At 39.6% G+C, this 23,471-nt stretch overlaps 1 protein-coding gene across 3 annotated transcripts in view; it reads right to left on the bottom strand.

Moving 5' to 3' along the window:
- The window catches only part of htr4 (5-hydroxytryptamine receptor 4), a 485,679-nt gene that overhangs the window by 289,015 nt on the left and 173,193 nt on the right, over positions 1 to 23,471 (bottom strand). For all 3 annotated transcript variants that reach the window (XM_039775641.1, XM_039775643.1, XM_039775642.1), the window contains exon 3: positions 16,713 to 16,794. In XM_039775641.1, coding sequence (XP_039631575.1) covers positions 16,713 to 16,738 — 26 coding nt within the window. In that variant the 5' untranslated portion in view covers positions 16,739 to 16,794. The remainder of the gene's footprint in view (positions 1 to 16,712; positions 16,795 to 23,471) is intronic.

Here is a 23,471-nt window from a genome sequence, read left to right as displayed (position 1 = left end):
GTTCGCCCACTTCCACGTTCTTCCACTACATAAATCCCAATCAGTGTGAAAAGTAACGCTCGTGCACGTGCCTGCTGTCCCGCCCCGTCTCTTCCCAGAATTACGCCTCTTTAAATATGCAAATCAATATAAATAGCCCTTAAGCTCAGCGTTCTGTGAAAAGCCAATGGCAAAAGCATGGGGAAAAATACAAGAATTTCAGCGAATACCAAGTGGAGGCAATGAAAACATACTATTTGTTGGTTTAAACAGTAGTATAAACAACAAAAGGAAGTTGATCGAATGACATAGAGTGTCAGAGAAACTCGGAAGCTCAAGTTCACAAAGTCGCACAGTGGCCGAAATAAAAAAGAAGTTGTCAAATATCAAAGTCACCATGAAAAGGCGAGTCGTAACCCACCATTTGAGTGTCATATGAAAGCTTATTAGGGTAAAGAGAAAAAAAAAGACAAAATGTGTGAAAAAAGAACGAAATGCCAACTTTAATCTTGAAATTTCCAATTTAATCATGTAGTCTATTTTGTCATTAAAGTAGAACATCATAAACTTCATCTTAAAATCATTTCACTTACTAGTTTCTCAAATCCCATTGTAACTAAAGTAGCACGTTTAATGCTTTGTTTTGTATTTGATCTTCTATGTGCTCTATGTGTGTGAATCACTATGTGATTCTTAAACGGGCTTTCTCTTCGTCCGTCAGGACACAGAATCCATTACAGCATTAAAGCATGTCATTAAACATGGGAACACGGTGGCACAGTGATTATTCATGTCTCGACGGAAAATGCCTGCTGCTCCATGCGTGACCTGCGATGAAATGCTTTATTACAGAAGTACTGTCTTTTTCAGACATACTAACCTCCAGTATCTGTCCTTCCTTTTCTTCCTCCAAGTAGCCAATCGCCACACAATCAGCTCTGTAATAGACGTTAAGCCATCTGTAAGCTTAGAATGCAGATTCTTCAAAACTTTTAAGGAACATTTAAATATCTTCGTAGTACATGCTTAATTATTCTATCCATCTATCCTTCCAGTGTCGCGCCAGTCCCAGTAGGAATACAGCACGAGGCAGGGACAATCTGTAGAGTGCCAGCTCCTCGCTAGCACTGTGGCACCGAGTCCTCACATGTTTAATTATTAACAATATAGATTATTTAAATGAAGTTAAAGTTTTATCTGTATAATCAAATAAACATATTTTGTTGCATTTCATCTTAAAAATGATATCGTCATCATATGTAAATACGCGCTTTATAAAGTGGCTCAGGTTGTGCGATATTATAACTGTAGTGCAAGTTTACAGTGAGGTAATTCTACTTATAAGTGCAAACAGTTCTACAAGGAGCAATTGATTGAGTGCGTTTATAGTTCTTGGGATGAAACTGTTTGTGAACCACGAGGTCCGAACAGGAAAGGGTCTGAAGCGTTGGTCGGATGTGAGCAGTTCAAATAGCGAATGGCTGAGGCAGCGTGTGCTTGATGCTGTATACCGATAATTCTCTTTCTGATCAGCTGCTCCTATGATTAACACTCAGATACTGTGATATAAATACTCCGAGTGGTGCAGTGAGATTAATATGGAAAAAGATGATCCGATGTGGCAACCCTTAACAAGAGCAGCTGAAAGAAGAAGGTGGTGCAGTGAGAGTAACAATGCTAAAGCAGCTATGGTATTTAAAATAGTTTGACCATTCTGTGGACCATTATTTTGTTACAGGTTAATTACAATCAGATGCCTTAAACTAATAAACAATATGTGGTTCATTTCAGTGCATTTATAAAGCCACGTCAGGGATGCGAATCTGAAAAACAAAGGGTAACCACACAGGAACAGTAGCATTGCTTTGACGATGGGTGCCGCCAGTCTGCAAAACCGAGCAGAGAACTTGCGTACGACAGGGTATGAGGTACCGTGGAAATGTGTGTGGCTTTACACCAAGTTTAGGTTTTATACATCGCAATTTGAACATGGAAACGTTCTTACGCAACATTTCTGTGCGTACGCACCATTTATATATGAGGCCCCTGGTTACTAGCTGTCAACGACTCCATTCAGATAATAACATAAATACATTGTTTAGATACATTTATTTGTTTATTTATATACACTGGTTTAACTGAAGTAGTTTGGATTAGGGATCTTAGAATTCAAGGAATTTCGTAAACGTTTTATGTAAAGAATCAGAACGGTAGAAATTTTTACATGGAAATTTTAAGTCACATTACAGCAGCTCAAAATAGGCAGATTTAATGTTCGTCTTATTTTTGTCAAATTTGGTCCCGTGGATCGCATTGTGCTTCTAGAGCATCTGCTTGCATGACACAAAGGGGCCACAACTCATTTGACATTTTATGCTTATGTACTGTAGGTGGCTGGTGCTTAAAAGTTTGGCACTTGGGTTTCTACTTTTTCCTATTTTTGTACTCTCACTTGCTTTCATGCTAGGACAGATACAAACTAGGTTATATGGAAGTTTTCCACATGCAGTTGATTCTGTCTGCTTGTTTTTAGCCATTTCAATTGAATGTGTGAAAAGAGTAATACAGTAAAAAATGAATTTAAATGGCGGATGGGATGAACTTTATTCAGCTAGATAAAAACCTATTTACGCAACACAGTGCTGTCGGTCAGGTGAAGGACAGGACTCAAAAGAAATGTTGGGGTGCCAATCAGGCCACCCCGTTTACTTTCAAGGCAAAAAAAGAATTGAAAACAATACATATGTGTTAATAAAGCAAATTTTAGCCATTGGGTTCAAAACGATGGGCTCTGGAATGTGGTCTAATCATAGAGTCAGAGCTCCGTAATTTGGTTAACTCATCTACTGAATAAGATGTCACATTTTGGGAGCGCCTTACTTTTATAGCCCCCAAAGGGGCATGGTTAATTGCGTTTAGTGGGCGTTTTCTCCGAGCTGTGGGTGGTAAGAGAGATATAAAAGTAAGTGACCGCACTCTCTGGTGTCCCTTAGCGGTAGTGCTTACCTCAAAGGAGCCCAGAAGGCGAACCTCAGATGTGCATGTGTGACATGAGAATGTGAGTTTTTTAGCCCTATTTATATTTACCTGTTAATTTTGCATACATTCCAAGGTGCAAAGTGTGTGCGCTGTGTGTGAGACCAAAATACACTTATACTTGTGGATTTCCTTCTAATCGGCATGTTGATATTCTCCTAGTCAGTAGGTGGCAGTGTCTGGTCATTGTTGCATACCTAACAATTTTACAGCAGAGTAAGCAAATTTCTTACATGATTGTTCAGCATAAGAGGGCTATGATTGAAGAAACTCTGCCTTTTGTTATTGATTTTAGGTGACAGAAAAAGAATAATAATAATGATATTATTGGAAGCGAGTGGAGAGGACGCTGGCGTTGAATGTTCGCCGCTTCTCCCTATGAGTTTTATGAGTTTTATATTACTAATTTATTATTTTACTTTTAGTTTAGTTTTTAGCTAGAAAGTTTTCGTACTTTTTTGTACTGTTTCGTTGTCTGCCATGGGTTTTTATGGATTAATACCCATGCTTTGCAGCGGCGAAGTACTGCATTAAAATTTTTATTAAGAAGAAAATTAAACCTTTTTAAACTGAGGGAAAATATGCCAATAATTATTTGTTAAGGATCTCTTTGTGTGCCACGTTGTCATTTCGGCCCTCCGGTTGTAACATGACCAAGCTGTGCGCTGAGCTTACTCTTGAGCATGCAACGTACAGTTGGCCATGTGAACAGTAATCTTGTCTCAAATCTCATAGCTTGGATTGCTGCTGTCATAATTGGTTTGAGTTTCATGGTTTGTTTCAATTACGACAGTATTTGCAGGATTTGTTGTGTTGAAGTGACATTCAGCATCTGTCAAGCGTTGTAAGCACACAACCAGTTTCATCGATAAAATCACATTCAGCTTTTGAGAGTTTAAACATTCATAAACATCAAAGTGTCCACTACTGAAATCGTCATCTGTGAATCTAAGATGTTTAAGAGGCATTGGCGGTTATCGAAAGGTGTAAAATATTTGGCTATTTCGGTACACTTGAAAGCGACAACCGAACAATTCAGCGGCAGCCATCAATTCACATGCAGAACCATAGGTGAAGGGCTTAAGCATTTCACTCTTCTAGTGCTCCTGTGTAGTATAATTATCTCTTGTACCATCATCAGTCCACACCTTGAACCTGTCCCAGTCATTCTATACATAAGACACAATGTTCCTCCGGATATCAAGAGTGAGCCTGATATGGCCGTGCAATATGTAACAAAGAGAATGGAAAAGGTAGGTGGTATCTCCGGGCATGGAAACCACTCGGTAAGTGAGAGTTCTTTGATCAATAGTGATCACCTCGATAGACATGGTAATGGGGGTTGGAATGATAAAGGAAATGGGTACCTGAGAAATGTAAAGTAAGTGTAAAATACCTATACAATAACTATAATTGTAATTAACAAACAATAAAACAGCGGAGAAGCCGTGGATTAAACAAAAAGGCTGTAGTTATCAGTAGGGAGACGTGAATCCCGTGGCGAAGCAAGGAAGGGAATGTAGAGACCGGAGCGACGGACGGTCTTATATAGCCAGGGGACCCAACGCCACCTCACACGGTGACCGAGGTGCAGGCTATGGATGTATATATGTATGTAAGTAGGATTCAGTTAGCATTGGGAACCCGTGTACCAAATTTCTTGAAGATGGGCCCATAAGTAATACAGACTGTTGAAACGTTCAATATGGCGGCTGACAGTGACGTTATACCACCAAAATAAGTACGTACATTGGTTTCGGTTAGCTCAGGGAAGCCACCTACCAAATTTCGTGAAGATGGGGCCGTAAATAAGAAAGTTCAACATGGCGGACGTTGTTGACCGTTATGACCGTTACGCGTAGAATTTCGAAATGAAACCTGCTTAACTGCTGTAAGTAAGCTGTAAGGAATGAGCCTGCCAAATTTCAGCGATCTACCTACACGGGAAGCTGGAGAATTAGTGACGTTTGGAAAATTCAATATGGCAGCCAACAGTGGTGTCATACCAACGAAATAAGTACGGACATCGGTTTCCATTAAAAGTTCAATATGGCGGCCGACAGTGGCATCATACCACCGAAATAAGTACCAACCAGCCTTCTACCTACACGGGAAGTTGGAGAATTAGTGAAGTTGGAAAGTTCAATATGGTGGCTGACAGTGGCGTCATACCACCGAAATAAGTATGTACATTGGTTTCGGTTAGCGCAGGGAAGCCGCCTACCAAATTTCGTGAAGATGGGGCCATTAATAAGAAAGTTCAATATGGCGGACGTTGTTGACCGTTATGACCATTATGCGTGTAAAATTTCGAAATGAAACCTGCTTAACTTTTGTAAGTAAGCTGTAAGGAATGGGCCTGCGAAATTTCAGCCTTCTACCTACACGGGAAGTTGGAGAATTAGTGATGTTTGGAAAATTCAATATGGCGGCTGACAGTAGCGTCATACCACCGAAATAAGTATGTACATCGGTTTTGGTTAGCGCAGGGAAGCCACCTACCAAATTTCGTGAAGATGGGGCCATGAATAAGAAAGTTCAACATGGTGGATGTTATCGACCGTTATCGTCCGTTATGACCATTACGTGTAGAATTTCGAAATGAAACCTGCTTAACTTTTGTAAGTAAGCTGTAAGGAATAAGCTTGCCAAATTTCAGCCTTCTACCTACACGGGAAGTTGGAGAATTAGTGACGTTTGGAAAATTCAGTATGGCAGCCGACAGTGGTGTCATACCAACGAAATAAGTACGGACATCGGTTTCCATTAAAAGTTCAATATGGCGGCCGACAGTGGCATCATACCACCGAAATAAGTACCAACCAGCCTTCTTCCTACACGGGAAGTTGGAGAATTAGTGACGTTGGAAAGTTCAATATGACGGCTGACAGTGGCGTCATACCACCGAAATAAGTATGTACATTGGTTTCGGTTAGCGCAGGGAAGCCGCCTACCAAATTTCGTGAAGATGGGGCCATGAATAAGAAAGTTCAATATGGCGGACGTTGTTGACCGTTATGACTGTTATGCGTGTAGAATTTCGAAATGAAACCTGCTTAACTTTTGTAAGTAAGCTGTAAGGAATGGGCCTGCCAAATTTCAGCCTTCTATCTACACGGGAAGTTGGAGAATTAGTGACATTTGGAAAATTCAATATGGCGGCCGACAGTAGTGTCTTACCACCGAAATAAGTATGTACATCGGTTTTGGTTAGCGCAGGGAAGCCACCTACCAAATTTCGTGAAGATGGGGTCAGCCTTCTACCTACACGGGAATTTTGAAAATTTTTGACGTTGGAAAGTTCAATATGGTGGCCGACAGTGGTGTCATACCACCGAAATAAGTATGTACATTGATTTCGGTTAGCGCAGGGAAGCCGCCTACCAAATTTCGTGAAGATGGGGCCATGAATAAGAAAGTTCAACATGGCGGACATTATCGACCGTTATGACCATTATGTGTAGAATTTCGAAATGAAACCTGCTTAACTTTTGTAAGTAAGCTGTAAGGAATAAGCCTGCCAAATTTCAGCTTTCTACCTACATGGGAAGTTGGAGAAGTAGTGATGAGTCAGTCAGTCAGTCAGTGAGTCAGCTTTGCCTTTTATTATTATAGATTAGCTGACTACTCGCTTGTTGCCAGGACATACTGTTTTACCGTCTGCTGTGGATTTTAAGGATTTTTTTAAGTTTTTGCTGTATATTCACCTGATGCCCAGATTTTCTGTTTTACCGTCTGCTTTGGATTTTATGGCGCTGTCTGGATAGCATCTCTCCCTTCTTCTTCGGTCAGAATGGCGTTCAGTTATTCCAGCTCACAACTCTGCTAACTTAATCCCACAACCACTCCTGAAATTAACATCCCCATCATTAGAGAACTTGGACTCCTTCGCTCTCCTCGATACACTCATAGAGGCTCCGGTAGAAAGTTCATCTTTCATAACCAGCCAAAGTGCTCTGTTCCCAATATTCCATCTTTATGGTCACCTGTCACACGTTTGACGCGTCATCAGAGCACCGTCCTTCCAACCAGTTGTCCCTGATATTCAGCATTTTGGATTAAGTCAGGAAAAATTCTGTGAATTCCTATTGTACTCACCATATTGTGTCCTGAATCCTAGAAACTTCTGACACTTTTTTGCTTAGTGTGAACACCCATACTACCCAAGCCAGTAGCTCAGCCACACACACTATAGTGTTCTTTTCTCTGTACTTTATTCTCTTGTTCCTTGACTATAACCTCACTGCTGCTTCCCTGAAAGTGCTACGCAAAGTGAAACTTGCAGCTCAAGTTTATTTACCATTATTATTCTTTTCCTATCTTGATGGAAATGGAGTGCACAAAATGTGGAACACTAAAAAGGAAGAGTTTCAAAGTGTGTTTTACCTGAGTTTGTAAGAGGTTGCTTTGTTATTATACTTGATTTGAGTCAGTTGCACGAATTTGGTTTACATAATCGACCTGCAATATTACAAGGAGGCTTTGCTGAAATGTAGTTTTATACTTAAAAGTACATTGTGATCACTGGGCGTAAGGTTAGGAGGGAGTGGGGCTTAGGTGATCACCGCTTTTAATTTCCTTAAGGTTTCCAGCTTCATATCAGCTAAATGTTTACACATTATTTTATTTACAACCATATTTTGGATATACAGTCGGTCATCTAATTTTGCTGTCTCATTTTTGATTCATCATTCTATAAATATTTTTGTGATTGTTGTAGCATTGCTGTAAATCCAGTGTCCCCGCCTCCTTTTATTAAGTTATGAATGTATGCATGTGAATTATATAAAACATTGCTTTGTTCTCAAAAGACAAAATGCAATGGTACTGCAATTGTCTTGGTCATCACAGAGAAACCTAAACCTTGTTACAAGCCTGGAGACGCCAATTAACGTTTGCATATTTTTAAAGCAGCAAGATCAATATTCATAAAACTGTTTTGACAGTTCCTTTATCAGATATTTGCCAGGAAGAAATCAACTGAAAGGTCAGCACTTGCCTTCAATTTAGGCTGATCTAATGATGGTTTTCAACTGCAGACCCAACACTCAGGCAAAAGGTCAGCAGACTTCTAGGCTCCATTCAAGAAGAATACAAGAGATGAAAAAATAAAACACCAAATGAATATAAGTGAGAAGCAGACCTTCCCTAAAAAGTGATGTGTATATGGCTGAGAGTGGTGAATGGAGAACTGAGAAAAAGTCAAATGCATTTAAAAAGTAGGAGTCCACCTTCTCCATGTGCATTACTTCTGTATTATACTTTCCATCCTTCTTAAGTCCGTCACATCTGTTCTCTTGCTTCTTCTTTGCAACCCATTTCAGTTGCCACTTCTTTACAGTCTTTCTAAATGAACCTTTTCCACCTTTGCCCTCACTGTTTCATTCCCTCCCTTATTTTCCTAATCACCTACATATCATAACAGAATCATATCTAACTGGTGTGGTAGCCGGCCCAGACACAAACAGGTGGACACGTTAATGTCATCCAACACACGTTTATTCACAAAGTTAATTATTTACACAAGTGCAGCAACAACCCCAAAGTCCCCGAAGTCCTGGTCACAACAATGCCTCACTCTCTTCAGGTTGCCTCCTTGCCTCCTCCACCAAGTTCTGTCCTTCTTCTCCCGACCCAGTCATCATATGGAGGGAGGTGGCCCCTTTTATAGCCACCCAGATGTGCTCCAGGTGTGCTCGAGTAACCTTCCGCCGACATGCCCATGTGTGGCAGAAGCACCGGCTGTGTACCCGGAAGCATTCCGGTTGTCCCCGATCTTCTTCCCCCCAGGTCCGGGTGTGGCAGAAGTGCTGAGGTCCAGGGCTCTCTAGGTGACCATGGGCCCCTTCAGGGTACAGCTTCAAAGCTCTGTACCTGTGGCCCCCAAAGGAACCAGGGTGGTCACCCCCCACATGGTCTGAGGTGAGCGTAAGCCCTCTTCCGGTCTTCCTGGGTGTCTCAGCCGGGTCGCCACCCCAGCCATCTCCGACACTGGCTTTAATCCTAATATTATCCATCTCTGGTTATCTTTCCAACCATACAGCAATATGAACATGTAGGCCTCCTTATATAGTAGCATGCTGGCTTTTGTAGAGCCTTTCCTCTTCCTTACAACCTGCAACCTTTATACTATAAAAATCCTTATTTGCCTTGCTAACCCTGTTTGTAATTTACTGGACTATCCTACCATCGTTATTTTTAAGATATTTCATGAAAACCTTCATGGATATTTTGGGTTCTCTAAATGTTTTTAATACAAGAGGAACCAAATCTAACATTTATTTTCAGGTTTAGAGTGATTTTGAAAAAATACATCACATCTACCCCTGAAGCCAATATTATTATTTATATTGTATGTGGCCATAGTGGGCACCTTCTGCTTCTCATGGTCAGGGTGCCGTTATACAAAGACATCCAGCACTTACTGGTTATCCAAAATTATGTATAGATACAATTCATTGGTGTGTGCTTAACTTTTCAAATACGTCTTACGGTTTAAGAACTTGTGCTTCAAAATAATGAGTATGAATTCTGACTACTATCATGAGTTTAGTTAAAGATAGAAATGACTTTTGCGTACTGAATTTTTGGTTAGTGACAACGTTTCATCTTCAGGTCCCTATGTTAAAAACAAAGCCCGCCTTATTTTTTTTGAAAGGCACAGTAGACCCAAACCTTGCTGCACATTCAAGTTCCCTTGGTGTCTTGGTTGCCTGTTTAGTTTTGATCTCCTGGTTTTGGTCCTTTCCTGGCTGCAACTTTTTTTACTTAAGCATCTCCTGATCTTATCGATTCCCAGAATAACCTTTAGACACTTCATCTAATGTTTTTCAAACCATAAGACATATACAGTACATGTAAACAGGTTTAATGAATGATGATCTTGTACATCACTTTGGATAAATGCCTCTGCCATATATACATTACTAATGTACTGAACTCCCTAAGCTGCAGTTACTGTCTGCTGTCTTGCAAAAACCCTGAAGGGCATGATGAAAAAGAATCTCATTTCTATAAATAAGGAAAAATAAGATTAAACATAATAATACTCATTTTTAATGAGCCTAATACATAAAAAATATAAAAACAGTATCAAAAGTGATTTAAAATGGAACAGAATGTGTCATAAAGGCATACAGTACACCTATTGAGAATTTGCATGAAGAAGCACTGTTGTGAACTAATAGATGGCTGGGCCTGGTCTTTTATTATGGAATCACATCACAATCCATTTACAGTTCAGATATCTGCCGTTGGTCAGCTGCAACTTAACGCAAAAATAAGCCTGTGTCAAAGGGCCTTTGTAGTCCAGAGGTAACCATCTTCAGCTATCACAGTGCAAATATGTGAATAGGGATTGATTGTGGCCTGACTCCATGACAAAACACTTGGCATAGTAGGCAGGATTTGTCCTGTGGACAGGTTGGGTGTAGTGGTGGTGCTGTATAGAAAATCGAGGCTGAGTTGAAGAGATAGACAGCTCAGCTGATATTACCAGGAAGCACTCCGCTCAAAGTACAAATAAGCAGCCCCTGAGTGAATGAGCATAGGAGTTCTAATGCTCAGTATAAAATGGAGCTTGCTTCTGGGGGCATTTGTAATCCAGGTGTAAACACTATCAGTTATCAGAGTGCAAACATATGAATTGGGATAGATTGTGGCCTGACTCCATGACAAAAAACTTGGCGTAGTAGGCAGGATTTGCCCTGTGGATGGGTGGGGTATAGTGGGGGTGTCTGCTTCTGGGTAGGGGCTTTGTAATCCTGATGTTGTGGATTTGCTGCTAACCACTGGCAGTTACCACAGTGCCAATATGTGAAATGTTACGAATCATGGTTCCATTCCACAACCAAACACCAAGATAGACTGTGGCCTTTTTGACCCTGAATTAGACTGAAAGAGCTTGATAATTTGTGGGTGACTGATATCTTCTTCTGCGGTGAGGTTTGTTTCCTGCCTTGCGACCTGTGTTGGCTAGGATTGGCTGCAGCAGACCCCCGTGACACTATGTTAGGATATAGCGGGTTGGATAATGGATGGATGGATGATATCTTCTTTGTGATCCACGTTCCTTTTTTTTGTTTCTGTTTAATAAACAATTTTCTTCAACATAACTTTTGTACTTTGCCCATCCTGATTCTGAGCTATGGCGGTGCCACCTGTAACAGAGGCTGGCCTCACAATATTCATCACAAATCGTGAGCACTCCAAGAATACTGGCACTGAGCTACCTCATGTTGCTGCTTGTTAGAATTATTCTTCTAAAGCTCTTTTGGACTGTATTAGCAAGTTAATTTTTAGTACTCATAAAAAAAACTGTTCAAATAACACCAATTTGGAAAAAACACACACAAATGTTGCCAAGTGGTTTTTAACCTTAGATAATGTGGCAGCTAAGACTTATGGCTGAGAGCTGTGGAGGATCAGTCAGCAGGGCAAGATCAATACTGATACTGTTAGCAACAGCTGGGCTCGACAGAGGGAACAGGTGTTCAGCAATTCACCGTGTCCCAGTAGTGTGTCTTACAGCAAAGTGACAAGTCAAGGATCAAAGGAAAATTGCATCGCTTATGTGGTCGATTTCATCAGAATCAATAGGCTTTTCCTTTTCCTTCATAATCAATGCAACCATTATAATTTGCATGCCTAATTCAATAATTATTCTCAGCTGTACCGATGCCACTTTCTATTCAGCTGAATTGGGCAGGCGCTTTTCATCTCTAGCACTCTTTTCAAATGTTCCTCTCCCCAGGAGCTCAGAGAATTGAATGGACCACGTACTGGCATCTTTCTTTTTCTTTAAAATTTCGCTTTCCTTCTCTTTTGTCAAGTTTAAATTTGATTTCTTCTAATTGTACCTTTCCATAATGACAGCTGTTTCACGTATATTTTATCCAGTAGAACTGTTGCCATTGCCACAGATAACTTTTTTTTTATTTTTGGCAAATCACTTGCCAGTCTGTGGATGTCAGAATTATAATAAAAAAGGAAATTAGCTAAATATGTTAAACTATCTCCCATTACTTCCACCTGTAGTCCTGCCTACAACCACAGCCAGGTTGGAATACTTCAGAAACCAAAGACAAGCCAAAAACATGAATGTGAAAAAGAATATTGCAACACATTGCATACTGGATGTTTGCAGACTTGTGTATTTTGCGCATATAATGTCGCTCATTGTCTGGACTGTTCATTTCAACACTTATTACCGATAATGTTCACTTATATTTATAAAATGCTAAGGTCTCTCTGTCTGTCTGTCACAAGATTACTCGCAAAATAATGGGGCCACAATCTTGATCTTGGTCTTAAGGGAATGGTTATGTCCCAATACAGTGGCGTGCAAAATTATTCAGTCCCCTTGAAAGTCATCCTAATTTTCTGAAAAAATCTTTCTGAAAAAGATTTGTACAGCCAACAGTAATAATTCGACATATTGTTTAGGTTTGGCGATGAAGAACCCATTCCATGTCAGTAATTCACAAAAAATGACACAAAATTTACTCATCTCTTATATATCTACTTTCAAAAAATTTTGTATTTACATAATTTTTTATGCAACTTTAAATAAAGGCTTCATGGAGTTTCAAGAATTTAATCGAGGAGTCCATCCATCCATCCATCCATCATCGAAGAGTCAACACTATGAAAACCATGCGTTACTCCAAAACAGTTGAGTGCATGTTCATGAAATTTTGCATGTGTATTACTGTTAACTCAACTTAACATAACAAAGTTTATGGAACATCAATAGTTTCATTATGAATATGAATGAACAACACAAAAACTAGTAGCTTTGTTCAGCTTATCTGAAGCTGCAGTTATCTGCAATTATCTGATTATTAAACAAGCCATTAAGTTTATTAATGAGGGATTAAACATTTATTGGTGATCACAGTAAACCAGAACATGCAAAGAGGTAGCCCTCATAATTCCAACCCGGCAATTATGGAATCTAATTACACAAAAAGAACGAATTCTCAACTCAAGAGAGTGGGCAAATTGAGAGAGAGGTGGTGCAGATGATGTATGGGATACTTGCGTTTCAGCCATCAATGACATAAGGCTGGATATTAAAAAACACATAAATATTTATCTTTGTACCTTATCCCATTATACAAATACACCAAGGCAAAGTTAACAATAATCACAGTGTTATCATTATTAGAACAATTATTTAATGACTCATTTTGTCTGTTGATGGCTGTTAAGTTTTCTTTGGCTCACTCTCTTCATTATTGCAATCTGTTCTCACAGCAGAATTTCCCACCTGGGAAGCCACGAGCAGAGGATCACGCTGAGCAGATGACCTCCTCTGAAGGAACAGTTGTGGTGGCGCCTGCAGCTGACAGTTCTAGAGTTTGTTTGGCCTCTTTTCTTATTTTTGTTGCATTGTGGCACTCATGGTACTGCATTCTGATTTTTGGCTAAAGGCACTTAACGGACTGAACTTTTCTATTCTATAAGGCATTATTATTACACTGAATGGGCCAATCGCCTGACGTATTGGAGGCTATTTTATAAAAAAGCATTTTGAAAAATATAGCGGGTTGTCTGAATGTTGTTTAGAACAAGTGATTTGTCTTCCAGTTTATGAAAGATAAATATTTATTTCAGAATAAAAGAGCGTCAAAAAGACTTCAAACAATTATATTTTGAATGAGCTGGAGCAAAATAAAGAAAGACCTCAAAGAAGTTAAAGGAGGCAACTGAGAGGGCTAAGGACTGAACAAGGTAATGAAATTGTTCACCTGCAATTCTGCACCGATTCAGTGCTCTGCTTTGATTGCTGTATATTGTAGTGGCACTCAGGAGCTGTCCTTGAGTCCAAACACCAACACAGGAGTCCAGATTAACAATGAAAAGGGGTTTTATTATCAAAAGAAGGAATTAACAGCACAGGGGAATAATAAAGTCCAACAAACCAGAAAAACAACAGACTCCTCTGAGCTAAAAAGTAGTAACTTCCGGTTATTCTGTTGCTTGTGTTCTCCCTGCTTACTGTCTAACAATATGGCTCTTGTTCTTCCCCTACTCTCTACGCCCTTGTGACCAGCTGCCCTCTGATTCAATTTTTGGGGTTCCAGGTGACATTATCAACACCTCCTGGTGGCAGCAGCAATCTCTACAAGTTTCCCTTACCACAGGGGTATACTGGAGAGGACCGGATTGGCTATCATGTGATGGTAGTGTCCCCTGATGGCCAATAAGAGTATTGTTAAACAGGTTAATTTTCCAGTGCATAATTTATATTTACACCTATACTGTGGTATACATTTATGTAAAAAAAAATAAAAATATATATATATATATATATCGTGAACACAAGGGGGTGCCAGAGAGCCCCAAACCACAAACATGAATGTTTAATACACAAAACCTTGTATACACAAGCAAACAAAACAGAAGTTGTCTCTCCTTCCTCTCTCTTACCATCGCCACTGCTCTCCTCCAGTTAAGTGTTGCCTTCCTTCCTTCCTCCCAGCTTCGACTTGCCTGGACAAAGCAGTAGGGCCCCTTTTATTGAGGACCTGTAAGTACTTCCAGTGAAAGGGCTTCACCTGTTGGGAACACTTCCAGGTCATATGGAAGTCCCAAATAGTAGGGAGTGTATTCAGTACCCTTTTGCAGCACACCCGGGCTCCAGTAGGGCTACGTTACTGGAATACAATTCCCGGTATTCCCTGCTGACGTCCAAATGGGCACCAATATCTTGGACTGCTGCCATTTAGCATCTCTGGGGATAAAACAGCCCCCAGAAACAGTTCTCTCCTTCTATCCCAGCCAAGAAAGGTGCCGTAGGTATCACCAGTCTGGTCGCCTGCCCATCTACCTGGGCTTCCCTTTTGGGCAAAGGAACTTCCTCTCTCCTAGCTGGGACGCCAATCCATCCACATAGGGCTTCCCATTGGGGTAAGAAACCTTTCTCTCTCTCGGTTGGAATGCCTGTCCATCCACTTGGGGCTTCCTATCTGGGTAAGGATTCTTCCCCTCTCTTAGCAGCCAGGATGCCCATCCATTTCATTTGGTTGTTACAACATATATACACACACATATATTTATGTATTGCTATGTGCCTGCCAAACAGCGGCAGGCTCACTGCCTCAATGACAAATCCGCAGCCCCGCCACACAACATGTCCTGCCTCAACAACGAGTTCACAGCCCCCCCATAAGGCTCCCGCAATGGCTGATCCATGGGGTACCTTAATTTGGTCAATGACCTGACTAATTCCAGTCGCAGTTACACAGTCATGGGACCAACCTGATGAGAAGGATTATCAGTGCCTGAACTGAAGGAGGGAGCCAAGGCAGAATGACTAATGAAGTCAGTGCTTGTTTGCTGTGCCTGTGTGTCGTGGAGTGGCAGCTGCCAATTCAATAAATACGCTTGCTGTACCTGTTTTAAGTTTATTAATAAAGTTGATCATTCTAAAGCCTGAGACTGAGCCTCATTTTTCAAGAGCAAAGCAGTGACTCACGCATCACTATATATATATATATATATATATATATATATATATATATATATATATATATATATATATATATATATATATATATATATATATATATATATATATAGTGCTGGGCGACCGGGTCCCATGCCCGCCTGGGATGCCCCTTCTGCATATGTTCCAGGGGAGCAGCCATGGACTCTTCAGTACCTCCCCCGGGACGCTTGGTGGCAGCCTTCCTGGGTGATGTGGGTGCCTCAGTTTCCCGCAGGGCTCCATGGGAGATGGAGGTCTCCACAACCCTGTGGGGATCTGGGGTGGCTGCCTGGATCCCGGAGCCTGTATGGACACCTCTACAGCCCCACCCAGAAGTGCAATTAGCCACAGGTGATCAGGCACACTTCCAGAGGGGCTATAAAAAGGGCCACCATCCACACCACTCATGAGCCAGAGTCGGGAGGAGGAGGACTAAAGCTTGAGGCGGAGTGATGGTAAAGGGCAAAGAGAGTGTGTTGCAATTGTGCTTTGGGACTGTGTTGGGCTGTGTGGCACGGGGATGACGTGTCCAACAGCTGAAGATAAATAAAAGTTTTGTTTATTTTTATACGTGCCTCCGTGTCTATCTGTGTCGGGTCAGGCGCCTATATAGCGCATTTGTTACTATATATATATATATATATATATATGCACTGTATATAATCATTCAACATTTACCAGGTTTATACTTCTTTTATCAAGGTAGCATTAAATTGATTTAAGCATACAACTAATTATTAGTGTTGCAAGCGGCTGTTACTGATTTTTAATTCATTATTCACTTCTGTATGACTACAAAACCCCATTTTCAGAATGATAAAGTATATAGTGTCTACAGTATCTCCTGATTACTTATGCCACCATTCACAAAAATGTTCTCACCTTTAATATAACCTTGGACAAAGGCTCCAACCAAATATACAGCATGGTAACAACATTGAACTTAAGCAATTTGAGATCCTTTGATGAGAGAAATACATTCCAAAACACATGCTTTCTCATTTCCTTAAAAAAATCAATTAGCTTATATCGGAAAGGAACAAGAAAGCTCAACTGGAAGCAGCTGTAGTCCTTGTAAATCTCTTCTCCGGATGCAGTCCACAGCTGGATCCACACTCATTGATATCCATAGCTGTTTGCTCATCAAAAAAGAAATGGTTTTGTTTTATGACACTCAAAGAAGATTGGTTTATTTCTAGCTTACCTCTCATTAATATCAGCTTCGTCCATCACAGGTGGTTGGCCCTGGGCTTACAGAATCAGGTACCCACAGACACAGAGACATCCTGTGGATCAAAAGCAAAAAACAAAGTGTTAAAGATAACAGGGAGTTCTCAAGATCCTGAATGTCAGAAGGGCCCAAAACTGCCTTGTTTGCTCAGCTTTCAAGGACCTTAATTTAATTCATTTCACTATAAAGTGCCTTTACCTTTAATAATTGCACATGTTATTTGATTCTGATCTCCACTTTGTAATATACAGAACAATAGCAGTTGAGAAATGTGGAACCTGAATGGTAAAAACTACCAGAAAGTTAAGAGCCGCTCAAAGAATGATAGAAATATACACTTAAAAAGACAAAATGAGATATGAATGGATCAGATTCAAGCGAAGTTTGCAGATGTAGAAACTGTAAAGAAGGTGACCATATAGCCAGACCAGAAGATAGTTATAGAGACAGAAGAAAAGATTGAGGATGTACATCAGATACTTTTCAGTGGAGTTGTAAAAAGAAGAAACCACAGAAGACTGGTGGACGAGATGAAAGTATTTGTAGGCATGATGTGGATGAGAAAAGCAAGTGACCATATTGTCTGTAGCAGAATGGAAGAATCCTTCATCTACTTATGGATAGTTAGTGACTGCAATGAAGTTGATGATGATATACGTATTTTTTTTCCAAAGTTTTCTTCTCCATCATTCTTGGATGCTTTTTGAGGTTTGCTTTGGGTTGGACCTATGCACCTGCAACTTCCTTCTGACACTGGACTGTACGTTTCATCCCAAAATGCCCTGATGGTCTTCTGATTTTATTGTGTCTTGCACAGATTCAAAGAAGTAGAATCTTTTGATGGATTTCAATGTCTCGAACAGCAAAGTAAAAACAACACTTAGGGTTGCTTAGGGTCAATTCTATGAATGTTCTTCAGTGGCCCAGCCAGAGCCCAGACTTTAACCCAATTGAACGTCCCTGGGGAGAGTTGGAACCAGCTGTCCACTGACAGTCTCCATCCAGCCTGATGGAGCTTGAGAGGATCTGCAAAGAAGAATGGCAGAAAATCCCCAAATTACATCATACCAAAGACTCCAGGCTGTCATCACTGCCAAATGTACTTTAACTTAGCACTGAGTAAAGGGTCTTGAATGCTTGTGTGAATGTGATCTTTTAGTTTTTGATCTTTATTAAATATAAAAAAAAATCTAAAATCCTTGTTTTGCTATGTGATTCTGGGGCATCGAGAGTTGCTTGAGGAGGAAAAAATGAATTTAAATCATTTTAACACAAGGATGCAACATAGCAAAACATGAAAATATATAGTGAGAGACTAAACCACAATCTGGCTATGGACCCTTTATATTGCCAGGAAGGCTTGATAACAGAAGGTCAGGGAGGAAGTGACAATATATCCTTTCTGTGCCAAGACCTGAATGTGGAAGGACATTACATTGGCCGTCTCGGAGCTGTGCCCTAACAGCAAATGAGCGACACCCAGGATGGACTTGGGAACTGGGAAGGACAGCACAGTTGGTGAATGCCTGCACTGGGCAGAACATCCCACCATACACTGGGTGGCAGCATCCATTCCCATTATGGACACCAGCAGGGCAGCATGGGAGTTGTGGTTCCAAGGGCCTGCCCTGTCAGGTTCTGTGGGGGCTTCCAGGGCGAGTTCTGGGATAGTGATAATACAAGGACCATTGTGGTCCTGTCTGACGTGGAATTGGTTTATGGAGACAATAGATTAAGCACCGAAAGTTCTTCCAGATTCAAAGTTAAAAGAGAGCCCTCAGGGAGTCAATGTCAGGAGATGAGACATTTGCCTGGGTGGAGTGGAGACGATCATACAGAGCTGTACTGTTGCGTGCAGCAACCCTTTGAGACAATGTGAAGAAGAAACCTGTACAAGGTACACTTTGGTGGTTAAAATAAAAGAACTGGGTTTGAAGCCAGGGCTGTGCTGTGTGGGGTGTGTGGCCCTAGTGACTACAATATATATATATATATATATACACAGTATATATAGATAGATAGATAGAGATCACTAAACTAGTGACTACTATATATATATATATATATATATATATATATATAGATAGATAGATAGATAGATAGATAGATATCACTAAACTGGCACCCGAAGAGTTCCAAAGATAGTTTAAGAAAATATGAGTGTCTTGTGTGGTACCTTGGACAGTACTGTATGGAGTTTACATCTTGGCTGTATGCCTTGGTCATTTTTTCTCCTGTATGTTCAGGAAACTTTAAACTGACCTTCGATGAGGAGTTCTAAATGTGTGCCTGAGTGTTCACTTAGACTGACTTGTTCCCAGTCCAGGATTTGTTCCTGAGTTCCAGTGTTGCTGGGACAGTCTCTGACGCACTGCACATTTGTATTGAAAAAGGGGGGCTTAATGCCTGTATGTCACAAATATTATTCAATTTTAATTAAACTTAATTTTATAGATTACATTTCCACTGAAAGCCCAATGTGCTGTACATTAATAAAGAACACGGTATAGTTTGAAAAACAGCACTAAAAATAATAGTGAAACTGGAATAGAAAAAAAGTTAATATTTTAATGTCTCCTTCTGAGCATTAATAGCTTAAATATATGTGTGTATGTAAATATATGTAAATATACTATATATAGCTCTTTGCTACTTGTTACTTTGCTGCTTTTGTTACTTCTCTCATGAAGAGCCCATCATTTTAGATGGGGCTTTCAGAGGTTTGTTTTTTCGCATGCTCACAGCTGGACTTAGAGGGGTTAAAGGTTTGCTTTAGTTCTAAATTCAGCTTCATTTCTTGATGTAACTTTGATGAGCCCACTTGTAGTGTAGGTGCTTTCAGCATGCTGTTACTGAGCTGATGAGCAGTTCAGACAAGCTGCAGAGTCAGAACCCCAACTGTGAGAGTAAACACTCCTTCATATCACAATGTTTTACAGTCATTGTGATCCTAAAATGTAAATGACTTTCAGTTCTGTTTTTATATTACAAATAGCTAAAAGAAATGTATGAAAATTACTAGGAAATTCAGAAAGTAACTGAAATGTTTATCCAATGTCATTTTTCAAGCTATTAGACAATGTTGACCTCGAGCTTATTCAAGAAGCATTGGGAAAAGGGAAGAAAACTACAATAGATGGGATGCTAATCCAGTGCTGGACACACACCGTCTTATCAGGATAATTTAGATTCACCTAACCAGCACATGTAGCAGGAGGCAATTAGCCACTGCGCCACCATGCTGCCCAAGTCCTGTATGTTGCAATAATGTAGGAGGAGGTAGTTTCAATAATTTGAACATTTTTCAGATAATTTATAACTTACACAGTCTTACACTGACATTTCAAAAACATGACATTATTAGATAAAAGTATTTTGTCATGTTGAAGTGGATACCAATGACAAAAATGATAACATTAAATAAGGAAGTCTCTTAATATGAAAGGGATTAAAAACATGAATTGAACATAAAAATGAAGAAGAAACTGTCACACACACACACATATATATATATTTACTTGGCCTTACTTTGAGACAGAAGCCTTTATTGGTCTAATTGTCACCAGTCTGTACTGGCATCAGTCACTTTGGACCACAGAACTGTGTTCAGGTCATTAAGGTATAATCACATCGCTCTCTGTGTAGCATTTATGGTGAACAATAACTGTCAACATTGTCTTTGAAAGGCAGAAAGTAAACAGCCAGCCTGAGTCAGGGGGGTGTCCAGAGGGATGACAGACCAGAGCAGTTCTTTGGGCTATTTTTACAGATCAGTCTTGAACAATTCTAACACCATCCCTGCATCTTGTAACACTGGAATGGTGAATTATCAAAGTATTCTTTAAACTTCAAACTGAAGAAAAAAAGAGACTTAATTTAATACTGTACTTAACAGGAAAATGGATAGCCAATGCTCATATTACCAATTCATCTGTCCATCGTAAGCTGAAGACAGTCAGATTCATAGATCCTGTCAAACACTTGCGTATAGGGGACCGCTTAAGAGCTCCTGTGGCTGCAATTCTACTGCTACTTCAGGGGTGGGTGCTATGGCTTAGTGCCTTATTTCTTCCGACAGTAGATTTATTCATCTCTAGAAACTAATAGTGAAGAGATATACATTTAACAAACTGGTAACCTTTATAACAATTTTACTTGATATATCAAAAAATATCAAACTGACAATATAGCGTTTCAAAGTAGAATACGTCACATCCTACATAAACTGGGTTCATTAGGAGGCCTGTGCTTCATTTGTTCCAGGTAGAAACATAAGCCATAAATAACCCTTCAGAAGTGAGCGTACAACGTCTTTTACACAATACTATTAGAAATATATTATTACAATATATTAAGGGAAGTGTAAGTTTGGTTTTATCTCAAATGTAATCGTAAAAATATATTTGAACTATATATACTTAATATTACATTGCAAGGTTTGTCCACATATGTTTTAGGTATATTGCAATATGTTTAATTTACGTACGGGACCCCATTTGGATAACTGCAACTCTCTGTTTGTTGGTCTCCCCCAAATGATCATCTAGAAGTTACAGTACATCCAAATGACAGCTGCTTGTTTGCTTATTAACACATTAAATTATTCCCAGATAATGCCCCGCAGACAAAGTTGCCTATTACAATAGCACAATGGGTGATTGAGGCTTTTGCTCCATTGGCCGTGCTTATGGGCCTCCTCGTCACTGGCTGATTTTACATGGAGATTGAAGACATATCTCTTTCCATGTGCTTTTAGTAAGGTATAATGTTTATTGTTTTATTATGTTTTTCTCAAATTTTAACATGATATTCTTATTTTAGTGTGATTTATGTATTTGTTTGTTTATTTATTTATCAACTAGCTGTCCCCCGGGGCTCCACCCTTCAAAGCAGTGAAAAAGGACAAACTTTAAAAATCAATGAACAGACAGGAATCGCTAGCTAGTAGGGGGAGGTATGCTTCAACACATGGCGAGAGGTACAACAACTCGAACGGAGGCTGGTGTGTGAGTGAGGATAGCCCTGCCCGACTCCCCACTCCTGATGTCACGCTTCACCCTCTCCTCAGCCTGCAGCCACTGTCTCGGATTAGCGCAAATATATCACTTCTGCAAGTGAACTATGATACTTACCGTGATGAGAGAAGCCCCAAAATCAACTGGAATGTTCAAGCAAATTATAGGAAAAACCCGATCTAAATCCGTAAGTAGTTCTCTCGTGAAAAGCAGACAGACATACAGACAGATGTTGGATTTTATATATATAGAGATGTAAAGCACTTAGAGCAGCATTTCTCAACCTTTAAGTATTTCCGACCCAAGTTTTCATAACAGTTTTAATCGCGCACCCCTAATGTTTTTTTGAAAGGAGCCCACTAATACCAATTTGTTCTTTTTTAATTAATGATATATTATAGATGCATATTTTATTATATCTACTTTGCTTTTATCAACATTTATCTAACTCTATATTTATTTTTCTAGCATCAGAATGTAGTTTAAGTTAATTTGTTTTGGTTTCAATAGATGTATTTTCATATTTTCGGTTCTTGTTTTTTTTTTTATCATATCTTTGCACCCTCCTTTTTGTTACTTCGCGCCCCCCTAGGGGGGCCCACCCCACAGGTTGAGAACCACTGACTTAGAGATAACATTGTTTATACTGTGTGCAATATAAATAAAATCTATTATTATTAAGAGAAGAATTTATAAATTAAACATAAAAAGTGACTAGGGTAAGTGAAGTTTGATGAAGAATTACTGCAATACTGTGTAGCTCCTTAACTATTAATAATAACAATAATAATAATGAGGAAGACTATATGTATAATAATGTAACACAGAACTGCAGATGTTAGCACACAGTTTGTTGATTTATTCTAATGACAAGATTATGCCCAACGGACAGGTTTAAAATATTATGTTACACCATTACTCAGTGATTAATAAAGACATGTTTATACGAAAATGTGTTACTAATGTTACCATTATTGTTTTACAAAGAAATCCAGCTATAATGAATTCCAAACAAGACTCTAACCACTATCACTCTATCAAAGATTTCTAAAATAAAGGCCGCCGATGATTAAATACAATATGACAAGTGTTTTAATTAGCAGACCTAGCAGCCTGCAAAAAGCTGTAAACAAAAATGCAATTTATGCAAATCTGTGTTAAAATTCCCCATGGGAAACCACAGGTTACAACAACAGAAGAAGGATATTTGCTTTGAAATGCATTTATTCTGAGCAGTGAACACAAGACAAATAAAAAGTCAACTGGTCACTGCAGTGCCAGCCTGCATCCAGGATATTTGTGCCTACATGTGGTTTTGTCACCTGCTCTGCTCCATTCTTAGCATGGGTATTATGTGCGGATCAGACATAACAAGTTGAAAATCCATCCATATTTTAGTTCATTTTCAACATGATGCGTCAGTTCAGGAATGTATGCTCCAGAGTCTCGGCGGAGCGAATGAAATCACTAAATTAAAGCTTACTCATTTTTAAAGAACACATCATTTATAAAGAATCACTTCATCAATTTTACTTGTCACATCACTTCTAAATAGTTTCCCTTCCAAAATCTCTCTAATCAAAGAAAACAAGATACATAAATGAAATGAATGTAATCAGCCATATCTCTGTTCTTCAGTTTTAAATTTTGCTAAATAACTTGTTTACTCAATTCAGTTCATGGGGGTCTGCAGTGGGTGCAAGTTGTCATCACAGCC

The sequence above is a fragment of the Polypterus senegalus genome, chromosome 13 (genome assembly GCF_016835505.1).
Source record: "Polypterus senegalus isolate Bchr_013 chromosome 13, ASM1683550v1, whole genome shotgun sequence".
NCBI lineage: Eukaryota > Metazoa > Chordata > Cladistia > Polypteriformes > Polypteridae > Polypterus > Polypterus senegalus.
The sequence above is the reverse complement of the archived record's forward strand: the minus strand, read 5'-3'. Positions and strand labels throughout refer to the sequence as shown.